Source organism: Candida albicans, chromosome 3 (assembly GCF_000182965.3).
Source record: "Candida albicans SC5314 chromosome 3, complete sequence".
NCBI lineage: Eukaryota > Fungi > Ascomycota > Pichiomycetes > Serinales > Debaryomycetaceae > Candida > Candida albicans.
The window spans coordinates 1,413,451-1,438,220 of NC_032091.1; the positions used below are offsets into that span (position 1 = coordinate 1,413,451).

At 34.5% G+C, this 24,770-nt stretch overlaps 11 protein-coding genes across 11 annotated transcripts; 5 read left to right on the plus strand and 6 right to left on the minus strand. All coding sequences in view use genetic code 12, as the record gives it.

Annotated features, from left to right (window-relative positions):
- Window positions 1–2,558: 2,558 nt before the first annotated feature.
- MMS21 (SUMO ligase) lies at window positions 2,559–3,377 on the minus strand (the record flags this gene model as incomplete). Its single annotated transcript, XM_710985.1, has 1 exon — window positions 2,559–3,377. The coding sequence occupies one exon, from the start codon at window positions 3,375–3,377 to the stop codon at window positions 2,559–2,561; it is 819 nt and encodes a 272-aa protein (XP_716078.1).
- A 340-nt stretch (window positions 3,378–3,717) lies between these two features.
- MUB1 (Mub1p) lies at window positions 3,718–5,919 on the minus strand (the record flags this gene model as incomplete). Its single annotated transcript, XM_710984.1, has 1 exon — window positions 3,718–5,919. One exon carries the CDS (start codon window positions 5,917–5,919, stop codon window positions 3,718–3,720), a length of 2,202 nt encoding a protein of 733 aa, XP_716077.1.
- Window positions 5,920–6,377: 458 nt separating this feature from the next.
- OAC1 (Oac1p) lies at window positions 6,378–7,430 on the minus strand (the record flags this gene model as incomplete). Its single annotated transcript, XM_710983.1, has 1 exon — window positions 6,378–7,430. The coding sequence occupies one exon, from the start codon at window positions 7,428–7,430 to the stop codon at window positions 6,378–6,380; it is 1,053 nt and encodes a 350-aa protein (XP_716076.1).
- A 557-nt stretch (window positions 7,431–7,987) lies between these two features.
- On the plus strand, window positions 7,988–11,092 carry CYM1 (Cym1p; the record flags this gene model as incomplete). Its single annotated transcript, XM_710982.1, has 1 exon — window positions 7,988–11,092. The coding sequence occupies one exon, from the start codon at window positions 7,988–7,990 to the stop codon at window positions 11,090–11,092; it is 3,105 nt and encodes a 1,034-aa protein (XP_716075.1).
- Window positions 11,093–11,180: 88 nt separating this feature from the next.
- Window positions 11,181–11,393, minus strand: CAALFM_C306240CA (mitochondrial 54S ribosomal protein bL33m; the record flags this gene model as incomplete). Its single annotated transcript, XM_019475332.1, has 1 exon — window positions 11,181–11,393. The coding sequence occupies one exon, from the start codon at window positions 11,391–11,393 to the stop codon at window positions 11,181–11,183; it is 213 nt and encodes a 70-aa protein (XP_019330877.1).
- Window positions 11,394–11,766: 373 nt separating this feature from the next.
- On the plus strand, window positions 11,767–12,414 carry ERV25 (Erv25p; the record flags this gene model as incomplete). The annotated part of the gene is made up of 1 exon (XM_710981.1): window positions 11,767–12,414. The coding sequence occupies one exon, from the start codon at window positions 11,767–11,769 to the stop codon at window positions 12,412–12,414; it is 648 nt and encodes a 215-aa protein (XP_716074.1).
- Window positions 12,411–14,471, minus strand: CAALFM_C306260CA (uncharacterized protein; the record flags this gene model as incomplete). Its single annotated transcript, XM_710978.1, has 1 exon — window positions 12,411–14,471. One exon carries the CDS (start codon window positions 14,469–14,471, stop codon window positions 12,411–12,413), a length of 2,061 nt encoding a protein of 686 aa, XP_716071.1.
- A 539-nt stretch (window positions 14,472–15,010) lies between these two features.
- Window positions 15,011–15,715, minus strand: CAALFM_C306270CA (uncharacterized protein; the record flags this gene model as incomplete). The annotated part of the gene is made up of 1 exon (XM_710977.1): window positions 15,011–15,715. One exon carries the CDS (start codon window positions 15,713–15,715, stop codon window positions 15,011–15,013), a length of 705 nt encoding a protein of 234 aa, XP_716070.1.
- Window positions 15,716–16,146: 431 nt separating this feature from the next.
- On the plus strand, window positions 16,147–17,145 carry CAALFM_C306280WA (L-serine/L-threonine ammonia-lyase; the record flags this gene model as incomplete). Its single annotated transcript, XM_710976.1, has 1 exon — window positions 16,147–17,145. The coding sequence occupies one exon, from the start codon at window positions 16,147–16,149 to the stop codon at window positions 17,143–17,145; it is 999 nt and encodes a 332-aa protein (XP_716069.1).
- Window positions 17,146–17,873: 728 nt separating this feature from the next.
- Window positions 17,874–20,129, plus strand: CAALFM_C306290WA (uncharacterized protein; the record flags this gene model as incomplete). The annotated part of the gene is made up of 1 exon (XM_710975.1): window positions 17,874–20,129. The coding sequence occupies one exon, from the start codon at window positions 17,874–17,876 to the stop codon at window positions 20,127–20,129; it is 2,256 nt and encodes a 751-aa protein (XP_716068.1).
- A 604-nt stretch (window positions 20,130–20,733) lies between these two features.
- Window positions 20,734–24,765, plus strand: DOT1 (histone methyltransferase; the record flags this gene model as incomplete). Its single annotated transcript, XM_710974.1, has 1 exon — window positions 20,734–24,765. One exon carries the CDS (start codon window positions 20,734–20,736, stop codon window positions 24,763–24,765), a length of 4,032 nt encoding a protein of 1,343 aa, XP_716067.1.
- Between the last annotated feature and the right edge of the window lie 5 nt (window positions 24,766–24,770).

A 24,770-nucleotide genomic window follows, 5' to 3' on the forward strand; every position in this document is an offset into this window, starting at 1 on the left:
CAGTTCTATGGATTCTATATTGCTATTTTTTCCAATCTCTCCTTAAAAATTACAACTCATGCCTTGTGTTATAGAGTTTACTCATAAAAACAGAGATTGCTATTTTTTTTTCTATCATCAACTTATTTATAGTCACTGTGGGAGATCATAGTATCAAAGCCTTAGTGAGGATTGAACTGAAATGTAAACGGCTGTTGGTTTGCATGTTGCCGATGTCCTAGTTTTAATCCAGTATATAGTACGAAGACGGTTTAGCTTACTTCAAGGTGTCGATGGTGCTACGGCGGGATACCCAAAACTAGGTGATGTACATCAATACATTTTGTTTTGCTTATCAATATCTTTTTTATCAACTATTTTTAGTTGTTAGATTGCTGGCCTCAAAATAACCTGCATGTATAATGATATAATATTTACATTAACATATTTAAAGGGTTTCCAAAACTAAATGAAATTGATCAATGGCAAGTGATATTCAAAACCAAGAAAAACAATAGAAAGGAACAAAATGGTTTAGTCAAAACATATCATCACATTGTTAAAATTTATAATAATTCTATTGTTCTTTTCTTTTTTTTTTCTTCTTGTTCTTGTTTCCAATTTTGTACTTTTTTTTTAATATTTATTCTTTCGATGATCCCTGCCAGATTAAAGATGTCATTCATTCTACATATAAAAATGAATAAAGATCAAACAAAGTTAACTGCCATGCCATAGCAATTATTTGTTCATACTGATGCCACTGTATTCTCGTACAAAACTAGAATCATCTCAACAAAAACCAATAAATACTAATATGGTTAATCATAGAAGACAGAAGTTCTTAATCGATGGATATACAAAAGCAACTCTCTTGTGGCCCATGGATATTGTTAATCATCACAGCCAATATCAATTCTAAGGACTTTTTCTGACGGAAGTGACAACAATAGAATACTGATTTTTTTGTGTTTTCATCTCTTCACATCACTTAACACAAACACTGAAAATAATATTTGAAATCGTAAAAGATTTTTGGTCTTCGGAGATAAGCGATAAAAGAATCGCCTTAGATGAGGTTGATCATTTCGCCGGAAATATTGTGACAAATCCGTTTTCAGAATTCAATTATTGATCCGACTGGTTAATCAAATGGATGTTTTTCAAATCTATTTTTGACATTGAAAGGACTAAAATGATGGCATTGAGAATTCTTTGTACTATATAGTTTGAGGCAATAGTAGCATATGTGTAAAAATTGGAAAAATTTTCATTTTTATTTGGCAATTAATTGGAATTAAAAAAAAAAAAACTGTTGTTGCTTTGAGAAATTTTGTACTCAATTGCTTACTAATACTTTCTACATTTAAATTGATGGCAATAACTAATCCTTAGAGCAAATACATGTATGATCTATTTTTTTCAAAATACAAGTGATTTCATGTGAAAACTCTTTTACATTCATGTAGCTCAGATGGATGCAAATGAAACAACAAAAAAAAAATCCAACAATAGAAGAAGAATCTATCTTTAGTTTGTTAAGCACCTCATGCCATGAGTAGAATTAAGGATTAGTAAACAGATATTACTACACCAAGTATTAAGATTAGAACTGTTACTTTTTTTAATTTAAAGAAGCTTTCTCTTGTTTAATTCTAAGTTTTTTTTTTAAATTATAAAAGTATGACGTCAGTTTTAATTGATGTAGTATTTTAGTAGTTTTTAAATAGAAATCATGTCAAATTTCTTAAACACAGTAATACAATTTCATCCTGGTGATATTCTGAATGGGCTGCTAGTAGTGTAGCCGAATTAGATTCTTTTTATAAATTTCTAAGATTTCACAAAGTAACAAGATATAAATTTCTGGGCATCTTTCAATGCTGTTCAAAGCAACTTCGAAATTTTTTCGAAATTTCATATTTTTTTTTGTGCATTAGGTTGGGTTTTCTAGGTTTATACAATGCAGACTGCAACATACGCATCCAATGCCATCACAAATAGGATCTAGTCAGCCAGATTTAAAAATTGTTCATGGGTTGATTCTAACTACTCGACCTTTGAAGTCATAAGTGAAGGGGATTATCCAGTTTATTAACCTGTCAACGAAATCATAGCATAGAATACAGTTGACATTAACCTGCCTAGTGACTTAAATTTTGTTCTTAAGCATCTGATTATTTACTAGAACTATAGAACCCGAAAAGACAGTCTAATTCCTCTAGCAGATAACTAAATTATTGGCATAGTCTTGAAAACAAACTATTTATGACAAAGAAGTAATCGCAATTCAAAAAACAATGGCTGAGATTAATGTACACAGAAGCTATATACTACTCTAAACTATTTGTTTTTAATGTAACAACATCATCACAGTTGCAATACTAGTTATGCAGTGGCTCTTCCTTAATTTTGGCTCACTCAGAGTGATTCCAAAAGAATATACCTACATAATAAGCAAAACATTTACATACAAAGTTCTGAATAAAGAATACCTCAGAAGATTTGGAAAATCCTCTCCACTCTTCGACACTTCAAATGAATAGGCAAAAAGGTTACCGTGCCTGTTTTTATACTAATCAAACAACAGTCTCCATATTTCCATCGTCGTGTCTTTCCACTCTATTCACTGATCGGATTCGTATAAGCATCAATTTGTCAAGTATCAAGTCATTTCTTGTTAATACTGCACTGCATCCAGAAATAGGACATACTCTTTGAGTATTCAAATGAAGAAGAATACTCAGTTCTTCATAAACATGATTGCATCGTTTGGATTTTACAGGTTTCACAAAATAATTCAAGGTAAGTGGATCCTTAAGAGAAATTTTACCTCCTGAAACATTCAATTCGTCGTCTTCTGTTTCATCGGGTATAGCATCTTCAGGGTTTTTAAACAGAAACAAAACCTGTTTCAAAAATTGATACCCTTGTTTCGTTATTGTTGAATCAGAAATGGTTGGAACTCCCAACTTTGCATATTCTTCTTTAATGGCTTCAGGAAAATAAACTTGGTTAAGAGTATGCTGATTGTCAAGATTATCCAATGTCAAAGATGTTAAATTTGATGAATAGCCTTCAATGGTTGGTAGATTACGAACTTGTTTTAGTTTGTTCAATTTTCCTTCTAACTTCATAAAATTTTCAAAAGCATTCAAGTATTGTTGCAATATTTTTTCTGAGAAATTTAAATGATCATTTTCTAGAATATAATCAATATAATATTCTGCCATTTGCTTTGTTTGTAATATCTGATCCCGGAAAAGACTATCTGTTGTGGTATCTCTGAATTGATCTTCATATTCTCGAAGCAATTCTCTTTTTAAAGGAATCGAAGCAGGTAGCGATAAATTAGATGGTAATACCTCATCTGGAGCATCATCTAGAGTTTGAGACATAGTTTTCCGTTTTGTTTTGTTTTGTTTCCCGTGCTATTGTTCTTGGTGATAAATTAATGCTTAAATAATTTACCAGCAACTGAATCTCAATTCTAACTTTGATGTTTTGTATGATTTTTTTTTTCATGAGGAACGCGTATTTTTTGTCTTGATAAAATATGTCGTGTAGAGTGCATTTCTTTTAACAGGAACTACATTGTTGTAAAAAACCCACAACTAGAGTGTATAATACTGTACATACAAACCAATTACTTACCATTTAATCCTTTAGGTAAAAATTATAGTATTACCACGAGTGGTAATAACTTCACCTATACATTATATACCCTACTCAATGCTATTAACTCGCTAAGCACCAGTTACGATGACTCTTCCAGCTTTCCATTTGACACTTTTTCGAACAATACTTTGCTCGCTTACAAAGTTTGCATTTTGCAAATTGTCTTGGAAAATCTTCCCATTTGTGACAATTACCACATTGTCGAAGTCCTGCTGTGTTTCGCCTACAGCTGTTCCGCATGATTACTCCTGCCCAATAGTGCATCTCTGTCCCTGACAAAAATGTAAACTTCTCTACTAATGGGAATAAACTTACTTTTTTATATTCAGTTAAAGAATCATCCTTATCCTCATTATGCTCATCAATATCAAAATATTTATATTCTTCATAATTCCATTTTTTCTCAAGGTATCGCTTAGTCTTCAATCGTGCACCAATAATGGTATCCTTTAACTTTCGACTTTCAACTTCTATGCATTTGTTCATTTTATTGTAGATTTGAAATAGTGCAACTTCACGTTCACTGTCATCCAGAATAGACTCACACTCAACCATGCTTTCATATAACTTTGGTAAATACTCAAACTGATCTATCAGTATATCAAGCAAATCCTTCAGAGAGATTGAATCTTCACTATCATCATCGCATGCCTCTGGTTCCTCATCGTCGTCGTAATCATCGTCGTATTCAACTTCTTCTCCATTTTTCCCTTTTTCTGCTACTTCTTCCTCGTCATCTTCTTCACCCAGCTCTGCAGTTTCAGTCAAGTCGTTAGTCTGGCACAATCCAAATTTGTCATTCCCCATGATAAACGTATCATCATTTAAATCACTGACCATTTGAGGTGAGTTAGATGGACTAGAATGAAAGGTTTCCAAGTACGAAGACTTTTGTTTCCTAGATTTTGGAACTATAGTAGGGCGCAATCTCACTGCTAACATTTTTTTCATCTTCAATTTCATTTGTCTCTCTAGATATAGTTTCAATTGTTTATCTCTGATACTCATATCCAAGACCAAATGTGAGTTTTGTAAACAGTCTTTTAAATAAGGATATTTTGATATGTAAGCTAGTAACTGCAATGACCAGACAATGTCATCGTCTCGAGGGATAACGATCCCACTATCGGTGAAAGACCTGACAAAAACTTTCAGATTATAACAAGTTTTGTTGATTTCAAAATCTCTTGCATACATATCGGAGAGAAATTGTAAATTGCTATCCATGTCAATGTCACATTCGTTAATAAATTCATCATGTAAAGTCTCCATTTGTTTCTCTTCCCTCAACTTGTTTAATATCGTCACTATCGCGTATCTTCTTCTAATATCACTGGTAATAGTATTATTTACTCTATCCGTCTCGTTATTCCCCATCCAATTCGTTGCTATCAATTTAAGTAATTGTTCTACTGTCCAGTCATCGTAATCATCGTTTGTCAAATTAAAATCAACATTAAAGTTGGCTTCTCTGGGATGAACGTTAGAAATCGATGTTGCTTCTATTGCAGCTGTTGCTATTTGGATAGGATTCTGATAATCTTCTTGTAAAATAGTACGATCAGTATTTTCACCATCTCGCACACCAACCGCATCAGGCCGTTGTGTTTGATTTGGATGTTGAAAGTGACGAAATAAGTTCTCTGTGGCTGGTGTCGTGGTTTCTGTGGTAACACTGTTTTCCACTGGGTTATCTGGAGGAGTTGTTTGGTAATAAGTAGTATCTACCACTGAAGCTGTTGGTATGTTTGGAGTTGCGGTAGTCGATGTTGTTGTTGTTGTTGTTGTTGTCGTATTTCCAGTATTCGCCGTTGACCTCAATGAGGCCTGATGGAATGTGTTCTCGTGTAGTGATAGATAATTATCCAAAACTGTGGCTATGATTGGTAGAATGCCTGCTTTGACAACTTTCTGTCTAATTTCTTCTGTTCCTCTAGTACCAATAAGTACTAACGATTGAAAAGCCAATGTCCATTTCCATGCTGCTAAAAGTTTCTTCTCTTGATCGGCAAACAAAAGATCATTGCTAGAATTAGTTTGATGACATTCGTGTAATATTTCAATTAAACGCTCAATTCCACCATCGAGTGACAACGTTTCCCTCACTTTTGCCAGTGAACTCACCAAATAAGTCAAAAAATTTAAAGAATTGACTAAAGGCTTATCTGACGTCACATCCAAAGCTCTCCTATCGTAGAGACTAGCTGTGATTGTTACCGCTGCTTTATTACTAGATATTGCCCTATAGTTGGAATCACGCATGAAACAAAGTGGGATTAATTGTTCTTGATAATGGTATCTAGTAAAGAAGGTAGTATTGGATATTTAGTTCTTCTTAATGAACTAACAATGTGAAATGGTGTAGAATGGCTCTTTACTTCCCACTTGAACAAAGAAAAAAGAAAGGAAAATCAAAAATCAGTTGTAAGGTTTGATTGGATTGGCTAAACTCTTAAACTATGTTTATCTTTTAATATGGGTTATAAATATTTTTTTTTTTTTACTTCCTCACATTAGAAGCCTAATGCCAGTGTATTTTTTTTTTCCCTCTCTCTATGTTTTCGAGACTGATATTTTTTTTTTAACTTTTCCCTTTTTGCCACTACAGAAGAAGTAAATAATTCAAACTTAACTAGGTATTTACTATATGCAGAAAATAATACCAAAAAGTCGCAAAAAATCTATGTCTATTCTCTATAATAAATAAATATCTAAATAACTCAGTTGAAAGATCTCAATTTCTTTTCAATCAGGACCATTCCTTTCATACACTGTTCCATAAATAATAAGGTTAAAATTGTATGAGGACCAATTCTAAATAATTGAGCCCAGAATCCTTTATATAATGCCATTGCACCTTCGGCTGCTATAGTTTTCTTGAAACAATCAATTGGGCCACTATATAAATTACCCTTTTGATTGTACATTCTCGTCAACACAACATCCCAGGGGTTCATCACAATGGCAACACCCAATCCTGCCATTATGGAGGAAATAAAATTCAAACTGAATGAATTCTCTTTAGCTAAACCATGTTTCAACAAGAAGGATTTGGTCAAATAATAAGTTGGCAATTGAGCAGCTGAACCAGCACCAGTTCTTAAAATCGCAGCATCAACACCTCTATACAACCCTTTAATACCCTCACTGTGGTAAATCTGGGAAAACCCATCCCAGGTATTCTTATAAAAAGTCTGTTGACCCACAGCTGCTCCACCAGTATTGGATGCGCTGAAAGATTGCATTCTCGTTTTTATCAAAAACATCGGGGAAGCCAAAACAGCACCAGAAGCACCACTCACAAAACCAGCTAGAACATTAATAGACAAACTTTGCTTGACTTGACCATCTGGCATAATGTGTGAAGGAGCAAATGCTTTACTCAAATAAAATCTACTTGGCTCATAGAATCCAATTCTACATCCGTTTAATGCCAACTGGTAATAGTAACCACATGCCAAACCTTGCTGCAACCCTCTTATACCTTCATTTCTATAGATCACCGCAAAAGCTTGTAACGGATTCTTATACAACACAACTGCATCTTTGGATTTTTTGACTAGTTCACCCTGTAACTGCATTCTCGTCTTGATCAATTCAATGGGGTTTGTGAACGTGACTGCCATGCACGCTGCAACTCCACCTGCCAAAAACCCACCCAAAGTGGACACTTTTTGAGCATCATTCTTTGTAGAAGGGATTTCCTTTTGTTTCATATTAGCTGCAGCCCCTCCAGCAGTGTTAATTATTAGCTTTCTTTCAGTCTGACTCATTCAATTCAAGAGAAACCCAAACTAACTTCAAGGGAAAAGAAAACCTAGATGTAAATTTTCAATTTTTTTAAAAAAATAGCAAAAAGGTATTTCTTAGAAATTGAAAAAAAAAAATCACAAAAAAATTTATAAAACCGGATAGGGCCGTTATCGCAGGACGTGTCCCATGATCAATCTACAATGAAATGATTCACATGAAATATGTTACAATTCCACACTTGCTGCTAAAAAGCAACAGTTTTGCAATAGAGAAAAGCATGATATACTATCGATAATATCTTTCGATAAGAACTTAAATGTAGCAACGTTGAATTTTAAAATAAAACTTCCTTTTCCTGGTGATAAATTTTGACTTTGAAGCATAAAGAAGACAGAGCTAAAAAAAAACTACTCTCTAGACAAAATCAAAACCTCGAATATATTTTTGGTGTTTCTTTTTTTTTTTTTTTGCCTCTCGTTGAAATCATCTCCATTCTTCTTTTCCACGTCTTTGTTGAAAACTTTGCAACCTAAAAAAATAAGAATCACTCCAACAAGTTTAAACTACATTATCAATTATGTTGAAAACTAGATTAAAACAAAGCAGGGCCATAAGTCGGGTTGTAAGAAGATATGCATGCTCACACCCCATTTCTCCCAATCTTGATAAGTACCCAGTTGGTCTAAAATTGCATGGTTACGAAGTTACCCAAACATCACCTATCCCAGAATTTTCCCTCACTGCTGTATCATTAAAACACACAGAGAGTGGTGCAACTCACTTACATTTGGATTCCCCTAATGACAGTAATAATGTATTTCTGATTGCCTTCAAAACAAATCCTCCAGATAATACTGGGGTTCCCCATATTTTAGAACATACAACTTTGTGTGGTAGTAAAAAGTTTCCGGTCCGTGATCCATTTTTTAAAATGACCAACAGGTCGTTGAGTAACTTTATGAATGCAATGACAGGCCATGATTACACATTTTATCCATTTGCTACCACCAATTCAAAGGATTTTGAAAACCTAATGGATGTGTATTTATCGTCAGTGTTTGAACCGCAATTAAACCATACCGATTTCTTGCAAGAAGGATGGAGAATAGAAAATCAAAATGTTCATGACATATCGTCCAAGCTTGAATTCAAGGGAGTTGTATATAATGAAATGAAGGGCCAGTATTCGAACTCTGCATACTACTTTTATATCAAGTTCCTTGAGAGTATATATCCATCCTTGAATAATTCAGGGGGTGATCCCAAGAAAATTGTTGATTTGCTGTACGAGGGTTTACTAGAGTTTCACCTGAAAAATTATCATCCATCAAATGCAAAAACATTTACTTATGGAAAATTACCATTGGAAGACAGTTTAAGTAAAATAAGCAAATACTATGAATCATTCGAAAAAAAGGTGTCTTCAGTTGACGTCAAACAACCTATATTTTCTACAGATAAATCAGAAATCTTTGATGTCACCATCCCGGGTCCAGTTGATACAATGAATGGTAAAGAGACTTCAGAACAGTACTGCACATCTATCACCTGGAACTTGGGTAATCCATTGGATCCAAACATGCAGTATGATATTTTTAAATGGAAAATATTGAGCTCATTATTGTTTGATGGACACAACTCTCCTTTCTATCAAGAGTTAATTGAAAGTGGATACGGTGACGATTTTTCTGCAAATACTGGGTTGGACTCAACCACCGCGTTGCTTTCGTTTACTGTTGGTCTCAACTACTTAACCAAGCAAAAAGTTGATAATTTTAATGAAAAAGTTATGGAAATCATTAATAATAAAATCATTCCCGAATTAAGTAACGAAGAGTCCTCTTCATATCATGGTAGAATTGATGCTATATTGCATCAAATAGAAATAGGATTCAAAAGACACAAGCCCGATTTTGGATTTGGATTATTGAGCTCTATTGTTCCGTCATGGGTGAATGGAGTTGATCCAATTGACACCTTGCAAGTGGAAAAGATATTGTCGCATTTTAAAGAAGATTATAAACAAAATGGTTTAAGGATCTTTAAAGAATTATTAGAAAAGACATTGTGTAACCCTCATTCGCAAAAATTTAAATTCACCATGGAGCCAAGAGAAGATTTTACCAAACAATTGGTAAAAGATGAGAATTTGATGATCGAGAAAAGAGTAAGTGAACTCACAGAAGATAACAAGAAGGCAATCTATGAGCAAAACTTGGAATTAGCTAAATTACAATTGGAGGATCAAAATACAGAAGTTTTACCCACATTGACTATTGATGACATTCCAAAGAGAGGTGATTTTTATGCCATTGATTTGGGCCAAGTAAATAAGAAAGTTGTACATGAAAGGGTAGTTGATACCAATGGCTTGGTTTATGCCAACGCTTTAAAAGATATTTCCTATTTACCCACCAAACTTTACAAGTACCTTCCATTGTTTAACAACTGTTTGACGAACCTTGCTGGAACAGAAAACACACCCATTACGGAGTTGGAAACTAAAATACAAATGTTAACTGGCGGGATAACATTTAGTTCTAAAATATCGACTGACCCCTATAATATTGAGCAACTAAAATTACAGTATGTGTTAAGTGGAATGGCTTTGAAAGAAAAGTCATCCTCAGTTTATGATTTATGGTTGGAGATTTTAACTACTACCAAATTCGACACCAGTGATGAGGTATTAGAAAAGTTGTCAGTTTTGATTAAAAACATGGGACAAAACCAAATCAATAATATTGCTGATCGCGGTCATTCTTATGCGGCTGCTGTGAGCTCACTGAAATTGACACCGCTGAAATACATCAGTGACATCGTTTCAGGTTTGAGTCAAGTTCAATTTGTAATGGAGTTGAACTCCAAATTAGAATCAGAAGGGAAAGAGTACTTGGCCAAAGAGATTATTCCGATATTGCAAGAAATACAAAAGTATGTATTGCAAGGTGAATTCAGGTATAGACTAGTTGGAAATCAAGAGATTATTGTTGAAAACGAAAAGCTTATTGAGAAATTTGATAAGGATATTTCTTCGAACAGACCAACTTTATCGTTAACAGTAACAGATGGTTTACTGGCATTGTTGAACTCATTCAATTACAATCATACAAGTGAAAATGTCTTAGTTAACTTACCATTTCAAGTGGGATACTCTTCATTAGGTAAGATTGGCTCTTCGTATTCATCAAAGGATGGTGCTTCTTTACAAATATTATCTCAGTTATATTCCTTTAAAAATCTACATTCCAAAATAAGAGAAAGCAATGGTGCATATGGAGGTGGTTTGACATATGATGGGTTGAACGGGACATTAAACTTTTATTCGTATCGTGATCCTAATCCTGTTAAGTCGATTCAAACTTTTAGAGATTCCTTACTGTATGGACTTGATGCTAATTGGAACGATAAGGATTTACAAGAGGCTAAGTTGCGGGTTTTCCAAAGCGTCGATGCTCCAATTAATATCTCTTCTCAGGGTGCTAGTGCCTTCTTTGAAAATATAGATGATTACTTGAGACAGGAAAGAAGAGAAAACTTTTTGGGTACCACTTTAAAGGATCTCAGAGATGTGACTGAAAAGTATCTTGTTGATAACCAAAACAACCTTGTCACTGTTATTGGTGACAATGAAATTTTAAATGTCGATAATAAATGGCAAATTAGAAATTTTCAAGTATAGATGTAAATAGAATCTTATTTCTTTTGACAATTAAACTGCGTGTATATATTTTGAAAAACTATTTACAAATGACTAGGGTACGTTTGTTTCAACGGTGACTTCTGATAAAATCTTTCTTTGGCTGTTCAGCTATCTTTCTTTTTCTGTCTTCCTTGAAAAGGCAATGTCTCTTAGCTCTTGGATCATATAATATGAGGTTTAATTTCGGTGAACTTCTAGGTATTCTAAACCACTTTTCATAACCTGTTAATGCTGTAGAAACCAATTTTATCATGGTGGTATTTGCTCTAGCTTTAGCCATTTTTTATTCTGAAATAATTATATATTGTTTTTGATGTGTGGTAAATGAACAGTAATTGTTAGTATAGTCTTTGGTCTTTTACTTTTTCAATTTTTTTTTTCAATTTTTTTTTTCTATAAAGATTGGCTATTTTGTTGATCTGTTGATTACTACTTACGGTAATAACTGAAAAGAATATCACAATATGTTGAGTTCATTCGCGTACTGTCAGAAAAATTTTTTTGGCCAACTTTTATTTTGGAGAACACGCAAATCGAAATTTATTTGTCGATCCAACTTGGATTCTATATATTTTTTTTTGGTTTTGTTGTTTCTTTCAACTCCTTTCTTTTTTTTTTTTTTCATTAAATAACTCACCTGAAAGTACACAACCATGCAATCATTAATCACATATATTGCCTTGGTGTTCTCCCTTTTTGTTAGTTCAGCAATTGGATTACATTTGGAAGTTCCTGCTCTTCCTAATCCTCAGCCTGTTTGCATCCGTGATTTTGTTCAAGAAAATCAAATGGTTGTTGTCAATATCAAAACCGATGGTAGCAAGGGCGATGGACAAAGATTGGATTTGAAAGTTACAGATCTGCTTGGTAATGAATATAGAAACAAGAAAGATGTGGTAGGACACGCTAATGTTGCCTTTACATCTCAACATAATGCAGCAATTGATATATGCTTGACCAATTACTTGGACAACAAATGGTCTAAGCATCAACAAACTGTTAGATCAGTTGAATTGGATATTGAAAGTGGTGCTGCAGCTAGAGACTGGAATGCCTTGCAAGCAAGCGAAAAATTGAAACCTGTCGAAGTTGAATTGAAAAGAATCGAAAGTATAACAGAAGAGATTGTTGAAGAATTGCGTTACTTGAAAGCAAGAGAAGAAAGAATGAGAGACACTAACGAATCTACAAATTCTAGAGTGAAATGGTTTTCTATTGTCGTCATTGCATCTTTGGTCGGCTTTGGCGTTTGGCAAATACAATATTTGAGACACTATTTTAAAGTCAAACATATTATTTAAGCTACTATTGTCGAAACTATTGAGGTAAAGCTTTCCCATTTGTGTCGTTTAGTTTTTAATTGCTTGATTTCTTCTGTACTTAATTTAAATGACAAATTAGTTGGTTTACCACATTTTTTAATAAACTCTAAGAAAATATTTTCTCTCATGTGGTCCATTTTATGGCATTCTTGTAATAACGCATCCTTGTCTAAAATGCCCCTAAATCCTACAGCAGTAACATCGCGCAATGCAAACAGGAACATCCATCCAAGAACAAAATTATACTTATTCCATGCTTGTTTGAAATAAACAAACGACGGATAACTTTCATCCTCAATGAACCCCAAGTATAATTTTGGTTCCAGCATCCACTTGAGAATTAAAAGCAAATTATCACGCCTCCATTTACTGTTGATTTTATCGTCACGGGGTTTCAAGCTAAACATATTTGTCTTGGGGTTTGTCAAATTACTCAACAACTTGCATGACAAGTTAACTAAAAAAACTTCTCGATATTCCAAAGAAATTTTGGAATCCACCAACAGGGAATAATAAAATTCCACCCAATAATCATACTCCATGTACATAAATTTTCTTGCAATTTCTTCAATCAACTTTGTTGATTCAATCGAATTTATACTCTGGGACATTGGTTGGTTGATTCCATCAGGGGTAGTTTTATCGAAAAACAAGCTCCAATAATGTACTATATTTAAAATTTTAAACCTCAATTTCATTGAATCCATGTTATCATTATAGAAAGTGTATTTTTTCTTTTTTCTTTGGTGTGATAGACCTTCATCCTTTTTGATTAGATCTTTCTCACGTTCATAACATGTAGCCGGTATTACATCTGTTTTTGAGGTAAGTCCATTAAAAACATATTCAGCTAACCTATCAAACCACTTGCTCCTGGGTTGACCAAACTGTTTTAGAAGACTCAGCAACAATAATGAGGAATTTTCAAGAACTTGATCCATTGCAAGCGATCTTCTTGCAGTAGATTGTTTAAATAACCAAGTTAATGGTTGTTCTTTTATGGAAAAAGTGTCTTGTAGCTCATGTATCAAATTAAATTCTATGATATTAAAAAGTTGATGGACTGTGGCTGAATGTGCAGTGTAAATTAAATGGCAATTTCTGTAAGTAGAATCAAACACGTCATTTGACTTCCCACTGCAAAAAAAAGTCCAATTAACTAATCTCCATAGATCGAAATTATTGAGCTTTGGATTTAATCTTATACTCAATATAGGCTCATCGAATATCCGAATGCCTTGGGATTGAGGTGTTTTTGGAGAAGGCGATGAATCCTTATTGAGTAATAGAGCAAAATCATTCGTTCCCGGTTGGTGTATATTTTCCATAAAACTGTTGTTAAGGTCAGTTGCCAAATTCAGAAATTTGCTGACCTCAGATTCAATCAAAGTATCCTCTTGTTGTATGCTGATATCTTCCTCTTCTGAATCGCTGATCACTATAACATCATTATCTTCTATCGATTTGTTGGTACCCTCTTTATTGGTTACCCGTTTTAATTTCTTATTCGGAGATTCTCGTATTATGGCTAATATATCTTTTGACTTGCGAAAAGTATCCGAGTTAAGTCTTTTCACTCTTCTGGGCAAATCCATAAAATCCATCATAAAGCTATACAAATTTTCGTACAACTTATCATCGGGTAGTAAGTTTATATACTTTTCAAGCACATCTCTGCTTCTATCACATAATGTGGGTTTGCCCGTTGACTCTTCGTAGTAGCCATTATTAGCCTTGACTTGTTTGTGAGTTGTTGGAATACTGTCCCCCAAACTGTTGGAAATAGTCCAGTTACAGTTAGGACTCCTAGACAGTAATGTAAATAAGATTCTAAAAATATTACTCGACGGGATCACTAACAAGCGACTGTTGTTATTCTCCAATTGTGACAAAGAGCTCTCCAAATGTGTTAGCAACTCATCGAATTGTTTAAAGCTATTCAAATTAACATATTCTTCATCTATTCTAGGGACTAAACTATCCACAAATCTTGTCTGACCTTCTTGAATTGAGGATATGTGCAAACTATTCGTCATTGAGCTTGAAGCACTTGTTGTGTATAGATCAATGATCAACACGTATTAGTCGTCTTTTATTTTTATTTTTTTATATTTTTTTTTCCCTGTTTTGTTATAGTGTTTCTCAATACCCTTAATTGTTACAACTTGGGAATTCTGTTAAAAGCTACTAAAAAGGTGTCTATATTAATTTGATAATCTAAAACATATCTATTCTATAAACTGAAACACCTACACCAAGAAGTAAATACAATGAATCTGCAGTTTTAAACTGTGGACCAAGAGATGCATTCGGTAATAAGCTATTTCATGAGTCGACAATTTAACAATGAACCTTTCTCAACCGTTAATGATCTGACTAATTCAGACAATTGTGAATCTCATATTTTCTTGTTAGTATCTTATGAGCACATTGGTTCATTGAAAGAAAGTGTTTCTAGCAATTATACCCCCCCTCAATCAGAAATCATCACCGTAAACCATACTGTGGGAAAAAACCCAATGGAAAATGGAACAACTGCGCTTTGTTTAACTATATTAAAACAGATAATAGCCCATTAGTCTAACTCACCAATTTGTCCTAATATTTCAGCAAAGTCCTTTATGTTAACACACGCGCCTTGTTTCTCGAAATCGAAATTTAGTAAATTCCCATTTGAATCATGTGAACAACACCCTAACATATCAATCAAAAAAGTGTCATTCAAAGGGGCTTTGGTGGATGGATCAGAATCTAGATTCAAGCTGGTTTTAATTTTTTTCAAATCTGGGAATGTCAACTTGTATGTTTCTGAAGCAGATGAGTCAGCAGCAGTACTGACAAATAGTTGCCAACTCTTGCGAATATGCAGATAATTATTTCGAAATTTGATCAATCTATTGAGGTTATATAGTAGTTTTTCCACGTCTAATATGTCAATTATCTCGTCTAGTTGTTTAATTCCGGCAGTTACGGTATACGAATGTATCATTGCTAACGTATTTTGCTGACGCGTATTCAAAGGATCTAAATGTACATCTTTGTCTTTGATAAAATCGTAGTAGTAGTCAATACACTTTTCGATATCTTTAGTAAAGCATTTGGGAATTCTCAAATCACTGAGTATTTGTGGTAGTTGACTTAAAGTGACATCTTGATTCTCTACTTCATCACCTAATAGTTCCGAGTATGTCTCAAAAATTTCATCTTCGATTTCTTCATCAACTTGCTCAAATGTCTTTGAAAGTGAAAGCTTACTTTTTTGGTTTCGTTTAGGTGGCATCAAGGTAAAGGAGGGAGTTTTGGTATAGTTAGGTTTTTGACTTATTTCCTTTTTTGAGTAGATATAACAGAACTACCAAAAGTGAGCCCACATCTGTTAATCTTGAAAAGCAAAATTGAGAAAACCATTTATGCAAGTCGTGTACTGGTGATATTCTTGGTCAATTGCTACACTTTTGTAATGAATACTGTAATGTAGCCGACGTGGGTTGAAAAATATATACTCAAGTATATAGAATCAGGTCAATATAAAATGTTTGAAATATAACAAAATTGTTTCAATGTAAACTGATGGTTAAGGGATTATAAATCAAACTGAGTAGTGCTTTTGTTCCTAAAAAACCCATCGTGGTGGTAACGTCAGGAGACCGCGACATCAAATGGAATTCACACAATCAGTCTCCGAATTTATTACCCTTGAAACTTAACTTAATGAAAGAGCCTTCCATCACTACTACCTTTGTTGAGGTTACAGACAAACTTCCTACAAAGCCTCCGTGCAGGGTGTTTTTCAAGAATGAGTATGAGCAGCCCTCCGGCAGTTTCAAATTAAGAGGCATGGGACACTTGGTTGGCCAGTCTATAGATGTGGCCAGAAAACTTGGCAAATCGAACGTAGCAGTTTTTTCGTCATCTGGTGGTAATGCAGGATTAGCAGCTGCTTATGCCAGCCAGTTTTTTGGAGTATCGTGCACTGTGGTGTTGCCTGAAAGTTCGAAGCCAACTGTTATAGAAAAGTTGAAATCCTTGGGTGCAGATGTCATTATTCATGGGAAACATTGGGGAGAGGCCGATAACTATTTAACTGATTTTGTTATTAAAAATCTTGACAAAACAGTCTATCCGGTCTATTGTCACCCTTTTGATGACCCATTGTTGTGGGAGGGTCATAGTAAGATCATCACGGAAATCATCGATCAAAAGCAATTACCCAACTTTGATAAAGTTAAGGGGGTCATTTGTTCGGTAGGAGGGGGTGGCTTATACAACGGAATAGTTGAAGGTTTGGAAAATCATAAGGAGATACCAGTGTTGGCAATTGAAACTAAACAAGCGGCCACGTTTCACGAGGCGGTCAAAGAAGGTAAAGTTGTTCATTTACAAAAAGTGCAAACTTTGGCCACTTCTTTGGCTTCGCCGTACCTTTCTTCCAAGGCATTAGCAAACTATATTGAGCGTCCTACAGTTCTTGCTGAAATTGATGACTTGGACGCTGTTAAAGGTGTTGTTGATGTATACGACCATTTCGGATATATGGTTGAGCCTGCATGTGGTGCATCCGTTGCATCAGTGATGCACAGGCAAGATTTATTGAATAAATTTGGTACATTAAGTCCAGATGATATTATCATTGTTGTCATATGTGGTGGATCGGCTATCAACAAGTATATTATAGACGAATATAGAAGTTTATTAGAAAAAGACTCTTGAAGAAGAATAAATAAAATTGCAGTGGAGATACATATTAAGAACGTGTAAAATTCTCTAGTCGTTTAAATACATAATTTCTTGGTCTGTTTGGCCACATTCATATCATTTTATTACAATAAGAATGCCATACTGTAAGTTGAGTTGCTGTGGCAGTTGGGTTTTTGTAACTCTATTGTCCAGTAACGTCGGGATAATAATAATGACGAAATTTGGGTTCACCTCTTTTGAAGCTAAAGTTGATTTTTCACATTCATTTTTTTTCTCTCCCCACAACTTTAATAATTGTGTGTGACAGAAGGGTCATTTGATCTACAAAGCTATATAAAGCCGGTACCAGTTGGTCAGTCAAGACACATAGTGAACCAGCGGGCAGACTGTAGAACAAAAGTTAATTAACACTATTAGTAGTTGTGCACCGCTACTATGGCATGCAGATAGCTCCCTCGCCCACTTGATTCAAAGAGGACATAAGACAGGTGGGGGTGTTTGCTAATGATTGCGAGAACAGAAGAAAAAAAATACTGTGCTTTCAGATACTACTACTTTTTCTTAACAACAAGGACAACTAAGCAATCACGATTAATTATATCATTGTACAATTTCAACATAGAGAACTACTTGATAAAGACTGATCAATATTCTACTATACCAATTTATTTTTTTTTTCAAATTATTTATAGAAATAATCACCGCTTTTAGCTTTCTTTTTGTCAACTTCCTTAGTATCGATGACTGGTGGTAGCTGGCTAAGTTGGAATGCCAAAAAAAATGAGTCCATTAATCAATTGTCGGAAAGTAACGAAGACGTTATAGATGAAGATGAAGAACATCCTAATGATGAAGAGTCAGAACATGATGATACAGTCCCTGATGACAATGGTGACGAAGTAGATGATCATGTCAAAGAAAAAAGAGGACTGGGCTGGGCATTTTGGGGAAATTCTAATACGAATGTGGAGTCCACGTTGCAAAATGTAAAAGACAGCAAATCTTCTGGTGCTTCAGACCAGGATAATGTGGAGAGTACTCTGAAAAAGGATAAGGCGGTACATGTGGGTAATACAATATTGAGTTCGACTTCGAAATTTCTTGTGAAGTCAGAATCTACTGGAAAAGCTCCCCAAAACACGGAACAAGGTGATGATGCTGTATTGTATAAACCTCACGACAAGACTGCCCAATTCAATCAAATCAACACTCACAAAAATGAAGATTTACGGGAAAATTTGATCGTGCCAGATTGGAACACTTGTCTACCACAAACTGCAACGAATCCTATATTTAATACGTCAACAACTTCCAATCAGGGTAATGCAAATCAAACTGTGCGGACTGACATCACAAACTGGAGGCAATTTTTAGGACAGATTTCTAGTAAATTCGGTTTTTCTAGTAATCCAACACTCCCAGAAGAGGAAGAACAGTCACAATCGCCAGGTATTGAAAGCAATATAGAAAGAGATGTTGGGCTTCTTTATGAAAAATCATATAAACTTTACGGAAAATCTTTAGCTGTGTTACCTGAAAATAAGCGGGCATGTTTACCCAATTACAATAAATACTACCATAATGTGGATGAGAAATCAATAAAATCAGCGTCATCTGTACCGTCTCAGTTGCAAGAAGATTCATCAGATCCAAACTCTATCACTATTACCAATGATGCTATGGGTAATTTATTAATCAACAATTCGATCAGCTCGAAGCGAAGAGCTCTTCATCAGGCATTGAATGCCGAAGTTATAAGTCAAAAGGCTGGTCCACTAAAGAAGATAAAAGACATTTTAATTATAGGTGTCCATGGATTTTTTCCCACTAGAATGATCCGTCCTATTATTGGTGCTCCAAAGGGTACGTCTTTGAAGTTTGCCAATGAAGCAGAAAAAGCTGTGATTAGATATTGTGTTGAAAATAATTTGATCAACGAGAATGAATCGAATGTTAGTATTCAAAAAATTGCTTTAGAAAAAGAAGGCAAGGTATTCGATCGTGTTGAGTTTTTCACAGAAATATTGCAAAAATGGGAAAAAGAATTAAATAATGCAGATTTTATATTTGTTGCTGCACATTCTCAGGGGTGCGTTGTTTCTATCATATTGTTGGCTCAATTGATAAAAATGGGCATTTTAAAGAATCCTCTACATAAACGTATCGGCATTCTTGGAATGGCGGGTGTCAATAATGGTCCCTTTTACGGGGTAGACAAGTCTTTTTTCATGAAAGCATATTCTGCTATAGAAAATGAGTCATTGCTTGAATTGTTTGAATTGAACAAATTTGACAGCCAACAATCAATCGCTTATAAAGATTCGATCCAAACCATTATTAATGCCAATGTTAAAATCTGTTTTATTGCGTCGATAAATGATCAATTGGTACCCTTATTTTCAGCACTTGCCTCACACATTTTCCATCCCAATATATACCGTGCTTGCTACATTGACTACACTTCACATACACCCCAATTTGTGGGAAAATTAGTTTCCTTGTGTACACATCTATTGAATATTGGTTATTTTGACAATAATGTTATAAAAGAATTGAGTACCTCTTTGGCTGGACCATTTAGTGGGAACGGGCATTCCAAGATTTATAATGATGGGAAAGTTTACGATTTGGGTATCAAATTTGTTCTTGATACTGATGATATTGTCATTCCTTTTGATGGCGAATCAAATTTGCTGGAAGAAATAACTAAGAGTGAATTGCCAATTTCAAATCAAATATATATCAAAGAGTACAACATTGCCAAAATAGGTACAAATCCATATATATTACCATGGTGTTTGCGGGGGTTGTTATTCAATATTGAGAAGAATTGGCCCAATAAGAGAGCTGGTCGAATCGAAGACAAAGAAACAGTGAAAAATGGGTATGAAGAAATTCATGATTTGTATGAAAGTTTTGAAAACTGGAAACCTGAAACAAAAGTTTATAAAGACCTCAAATTTAGGTTGAATGGATTGAGGGCAAGTAAGCTCTAAATTATATTGTTCGTGTATAGCCTTAAGGTAGGAATTAGACATATTGTTTTTGAAAAAAATATTACGCGTTTGAAATATTATTGTTTTTGTTTCTTGTTGGGGAGTGTCGCGGTACTTTGAGGCCAAGCTGGTGCGTGTCTACGCTCCTAATTTCTCCAAGCACAATTGTGCATCTTTTTTTGTTTCTCGCGCGTTGGTTGTATTTTTTTTTTTTTGGGTCGTTTTGTTTGTTTGATAGTTGTTTCTTTCTGTCCCATCCTGCCCTCTTTCTTTCTCTCTGGTTTTATTCCTTTTCTTGTCTCGAAAATTATTTTACTGACAAAAAAAAAACCAACCTCAAATCAAAACAAATCAAATCAAATTAAAACTAAATTAGTTAAATTGGTAATATTTGTTTTCGCCCTAAGAAAAGCAAACAATCTCATTTCACCTATCAACTACCATTGTTGTTTCAATTTTACGGTCGTTACAACTGTACTTCAAATTATCTAATTGTGCCTCAAAGTTGTGAAGCAAGTATCTCACATCAAATCTGTAAAGAGAGGGGATACATACTTAACAACAAGCCTATGATTTAGAGGTGTGCACTTGACAAATACTAATAATGATATCAGGACATCTACAAACACCAGATCTGTCTGATCATTCAGGTGATGAAGCAAAGTTAACCAAACCATCAGGATTAGAACTGAAAACAAATGAACTATGGTCATCAGATTTGGAGGAGGAATTGGAAAGTCGAATAATGCAACCTGCCACATTTAGCTCAATATTAAAACAATTTCCTTCTATCCTGGAGGAGACTATAATATCGAAGATTATGTCAAATAAAAATTGCGATAAAAACAATTGGAAGAAGAAAATATATTGTTACAGGTATTTTTTACAGCCACTGAAAGAAGAACCAGATGTTGGCAACATGAAGTCGCTAGTGGAAAAGCTTGAAAAGTTAAAGTTGAAAAAATGGAGTGCCCTGGAAATTGAGCAACTCTTTTGCAATTATTTAGAGGATTTGACCACGTCCGCAGTGAAGGTGTCAATTCCTGGAAAGACTTTGGATGAGGTGGCAGCAGCAGTGAACAATATTCACCCGAGACCACGTTGGACACGTAAAGAAATTGAGTGTCTAATCAAAAATGAAAATGATTTTAAAAAGTTGGAAAAGGATCTTTTCGTCAGAGATCTTGATTCTATCAAGAAGAAAATAAGAAGGGATAATCTTTCTATTCAAAATGAAATTCAAGATTCCGAAAAAAAGTCTCCCCAAAGTACTGATTCAAATAATAAAGATTCTTCGCGGGATTTATCTCGAAAGGAACGAGATCAGTTGAAAAAATTACTATCAAAACCTATATGTTTTTCAGAGTTGCTTGCTAAATTTCCAGGTCACTCTTGGGAATATATTGCTCGTGAAATAATTCAATTAGATTCATCTGAAGATAATACGATTTGGTTAAAGAAGATTTATTACTACTGTGTTGTGTATTCAATATCTGTTGATAAAGAAATTACGAAATACATAGGAGGTGGTAACAGGATTTATGAAAAGGTTCGGTCTGATTGGAGTAAAATCAAAACTCTTGATTTTTTCAAGGATTGGTCATTACAAGAGTTTGAGCGTTTGTATTGTTTTGCTTTTCACGATCTCACCAAGAGTGCTTTGACTAAAAATTTTCCTTCCAAGAATCTAAATGATATTTGCAAAGTTGTTAATATTAGTTTTCCAAAAGTACCTTATACGGATCGAGAAATGAAATACTTGGAACGCCATTTAGATACACCAATGCAGACTCTAGAAAATAATCTACCTTTCAGATCCAGGGGATCAATACATAAAAAGTTGGAAGCCTTGAAAGCTTTGACAGAAACTACCGAACAAAAGCAACCACCCACCAAAACTAGACCAAAAAATGAGGAGGAGAAGAATGTGGAAAATGCAGCATATATGAAAGAGTTGATTATGTTTGATCTTACATTAGAAGCAATCGAGAATACTTTTCCTTCAGAACCAATTGAAGAAATTATCAAGGAAATTAAGAATAGCGAGATATTTGATCCACTTCTGTTTACCAGGGGTGAAAAAGAATTAATGGCCAAGTTGGTTAAAAAAGGTAACTTGATCGACGATTGCTTTGATTACTTTCCCTTAAGGGAAGAAGAATTTATTCGTTCCAAATATGCAGAGGCTGAATATGTTTCTGGTAGAAAAATGAAGTTCAACACTCCTGAAGAAAGATTGGCATACGAAGCAAAATGGACTTTGTTCAACATGGGCAAACAGGAATATGGTCGAGGAAATAGAAGATCCACCAAAAGATATTGTGAAATAGACGAATTGAGTAAATTGGAGCAAGAAGCTAGTGTGAAGCGTAGCAAGAAAAAAATTGAATTGACGGAAGAGGAACTCGAACAACGCCGTAAAAGACTGGAACATTTTAGACTCTGCCGTTTAAAGAAGTTGGAAGAGAAACGAGAAAAGTATAGAATTGAGAAAGCCAAAAGATTAGAAAAAATTGCTGCTGGTTTAATCAAACCATCTACTTCTGGTTATGAGTTGAAAGACATTGTTACTAGTGCTGAGTACTTTCAATCTATAGTTGGTGATAAACAAAAGGTTCAAGAGGGCCAAAAGAGGAAAAGAATTCAAACGGAGTATTTTGCCCCAGAATTTATTGAAAAACCTAAGGCTGTGAAATTGAAAACTACCAAAAGACAAGCAGAAAAAAACAAAATCAAGAAACAATTGAAACGTGAAGCTCAGTTGAAAATCAAAAAGAAAAAGACCATTGCCCCTAAAAAAGGTAAACGTAGAGTCAAAACTAATAATGGGATTATCGAAGAAATTAAGGACGTGTATAAACTTTCACTGGAGCCGTATGTTGAACTGGAAGTAGAAGAAGAGGATGAGGAAGAAGATTACATTAGTCCATATGACCCACCAGATATCATTTCCGATTCCCAGGTGAAATTAAACGGCAGACACTTGTATATATCTTCATTTTACAAGGAGCTTCCAGAAATTCCAGAGTTGAAGTTTGTGTCGTTACCACACATGGAAATGTCTGGAAATGATATTACTGTGGCAAAACAAATAATGACTACAGCAAACGATGATATTCTATACGATGACTGTTTGGCATATGAAATTGTTGCCCAACATATAAAGTCATACCGTGATTTGCCAATTTCATTTCCTCCGGTATTGGACCCAATAACCCATGAGTTAAATTCAGCAAATATTGTTAGAATAAGGTTTTTTCTTTATCCAGAACATTATGAACTGTTTATGCTTGCTTCTCCCAAATCAAATGAGCTTGATCCAGTTCATGAAATTGCTAAACTATTTATGATTCAATATTCCTTATACTTTTCTCACTCGGATACATTGAAAAAGATCATAACGGAGGATTATTGTCACAAACTTGAACATTCTGTTGAAGAAAATGATTTTGGTGAGTTTATGTTTGTGGTTGATAAATGGAACCAATTAGTAATGAAACTTTCTCCTAACCTAGCTTCCGTACAGAACATTTTAGGTTTAAAAGAAGATATTAATGAGGCTCCAAGAGCTTATTTGAACCAACAAGAGGTTAGTATACCCACAAATTCGGATTTGAAAATAGAGACATTTTATGACGAGATTATGTATGAATCAGCTAGTCCGTTATTTAATCCAATTAATTCCAATTTGGAAATAGATTCCGAACTGGCACCCATCCCATTAGGTGAGGTTGAAATACCCAACAATGTCATTGAAGAAATAAATGAGAAGATGCCAGATAACTATATTCCTGACTTTTTCAGAAGATTAAAGGAAAAAACAGAAGTGTCAAGATATGCAATGCAACAAATCCTACTTAGAGTTTATTCACGAGTTGTCTCCACCGATTCTAGAAAATTGCGGTCTTATAAAGCTTTCACTGCCGAGACTTATGGTGAATTACTTCCATCGTTTACTAGTGAGGTGTTGGAAAAATTGAATTTATTACCTACACAAAAGTTTTACGATCTAGGTTCAGGTGTTGGGAACACCACTTTTCAAGCTGCTTTGGAATTTGGAGCATGTAGTAGTGGAGGTTGTGAAATTATGGAGCATGCTTCTAAATTGACTGAATTACAAGCTGGGTTAATACAAAAACATTTGGCAGTATTGGGATTACAAAAACTAAATCTTGATTTTGCTCTCCATGAAAGTTTTGTTGGTAATGAAAAAGTTCGGGCAAGCTGTTTGGATTGTGATGTTCTTATTATTAATAATTATTTGTTTGATGGACAATTGAATGATGAAGTTGGGAAATTGTTGTATGGATTGAGACCAGGGACTAAGATTGTTAGTTTGAGGAACTTTATCAGCCCTCGTTATCGAGCCACTTTTGATACTGTTTTTGATTTTTTGAGTGTTGAGAAACATGAAATGAGTGACATTATGTCTGTTAGTTGGACTGCCAATAAGGTTCCCTATTATATATCAACAGTCGAAGAAACAATACCACGGGAGTATTTGAGCAGAGAAGAAACAAAGGAAACAAGTGGTAAATCTAAATCAGTCAGTCCCGTTGGGGAAATTGAAAATGTGGCAGCTGCCATGATGACTCCGCCGACTGACTCTTCAGAATCGGAGATTATCAAAAATTAAAATGT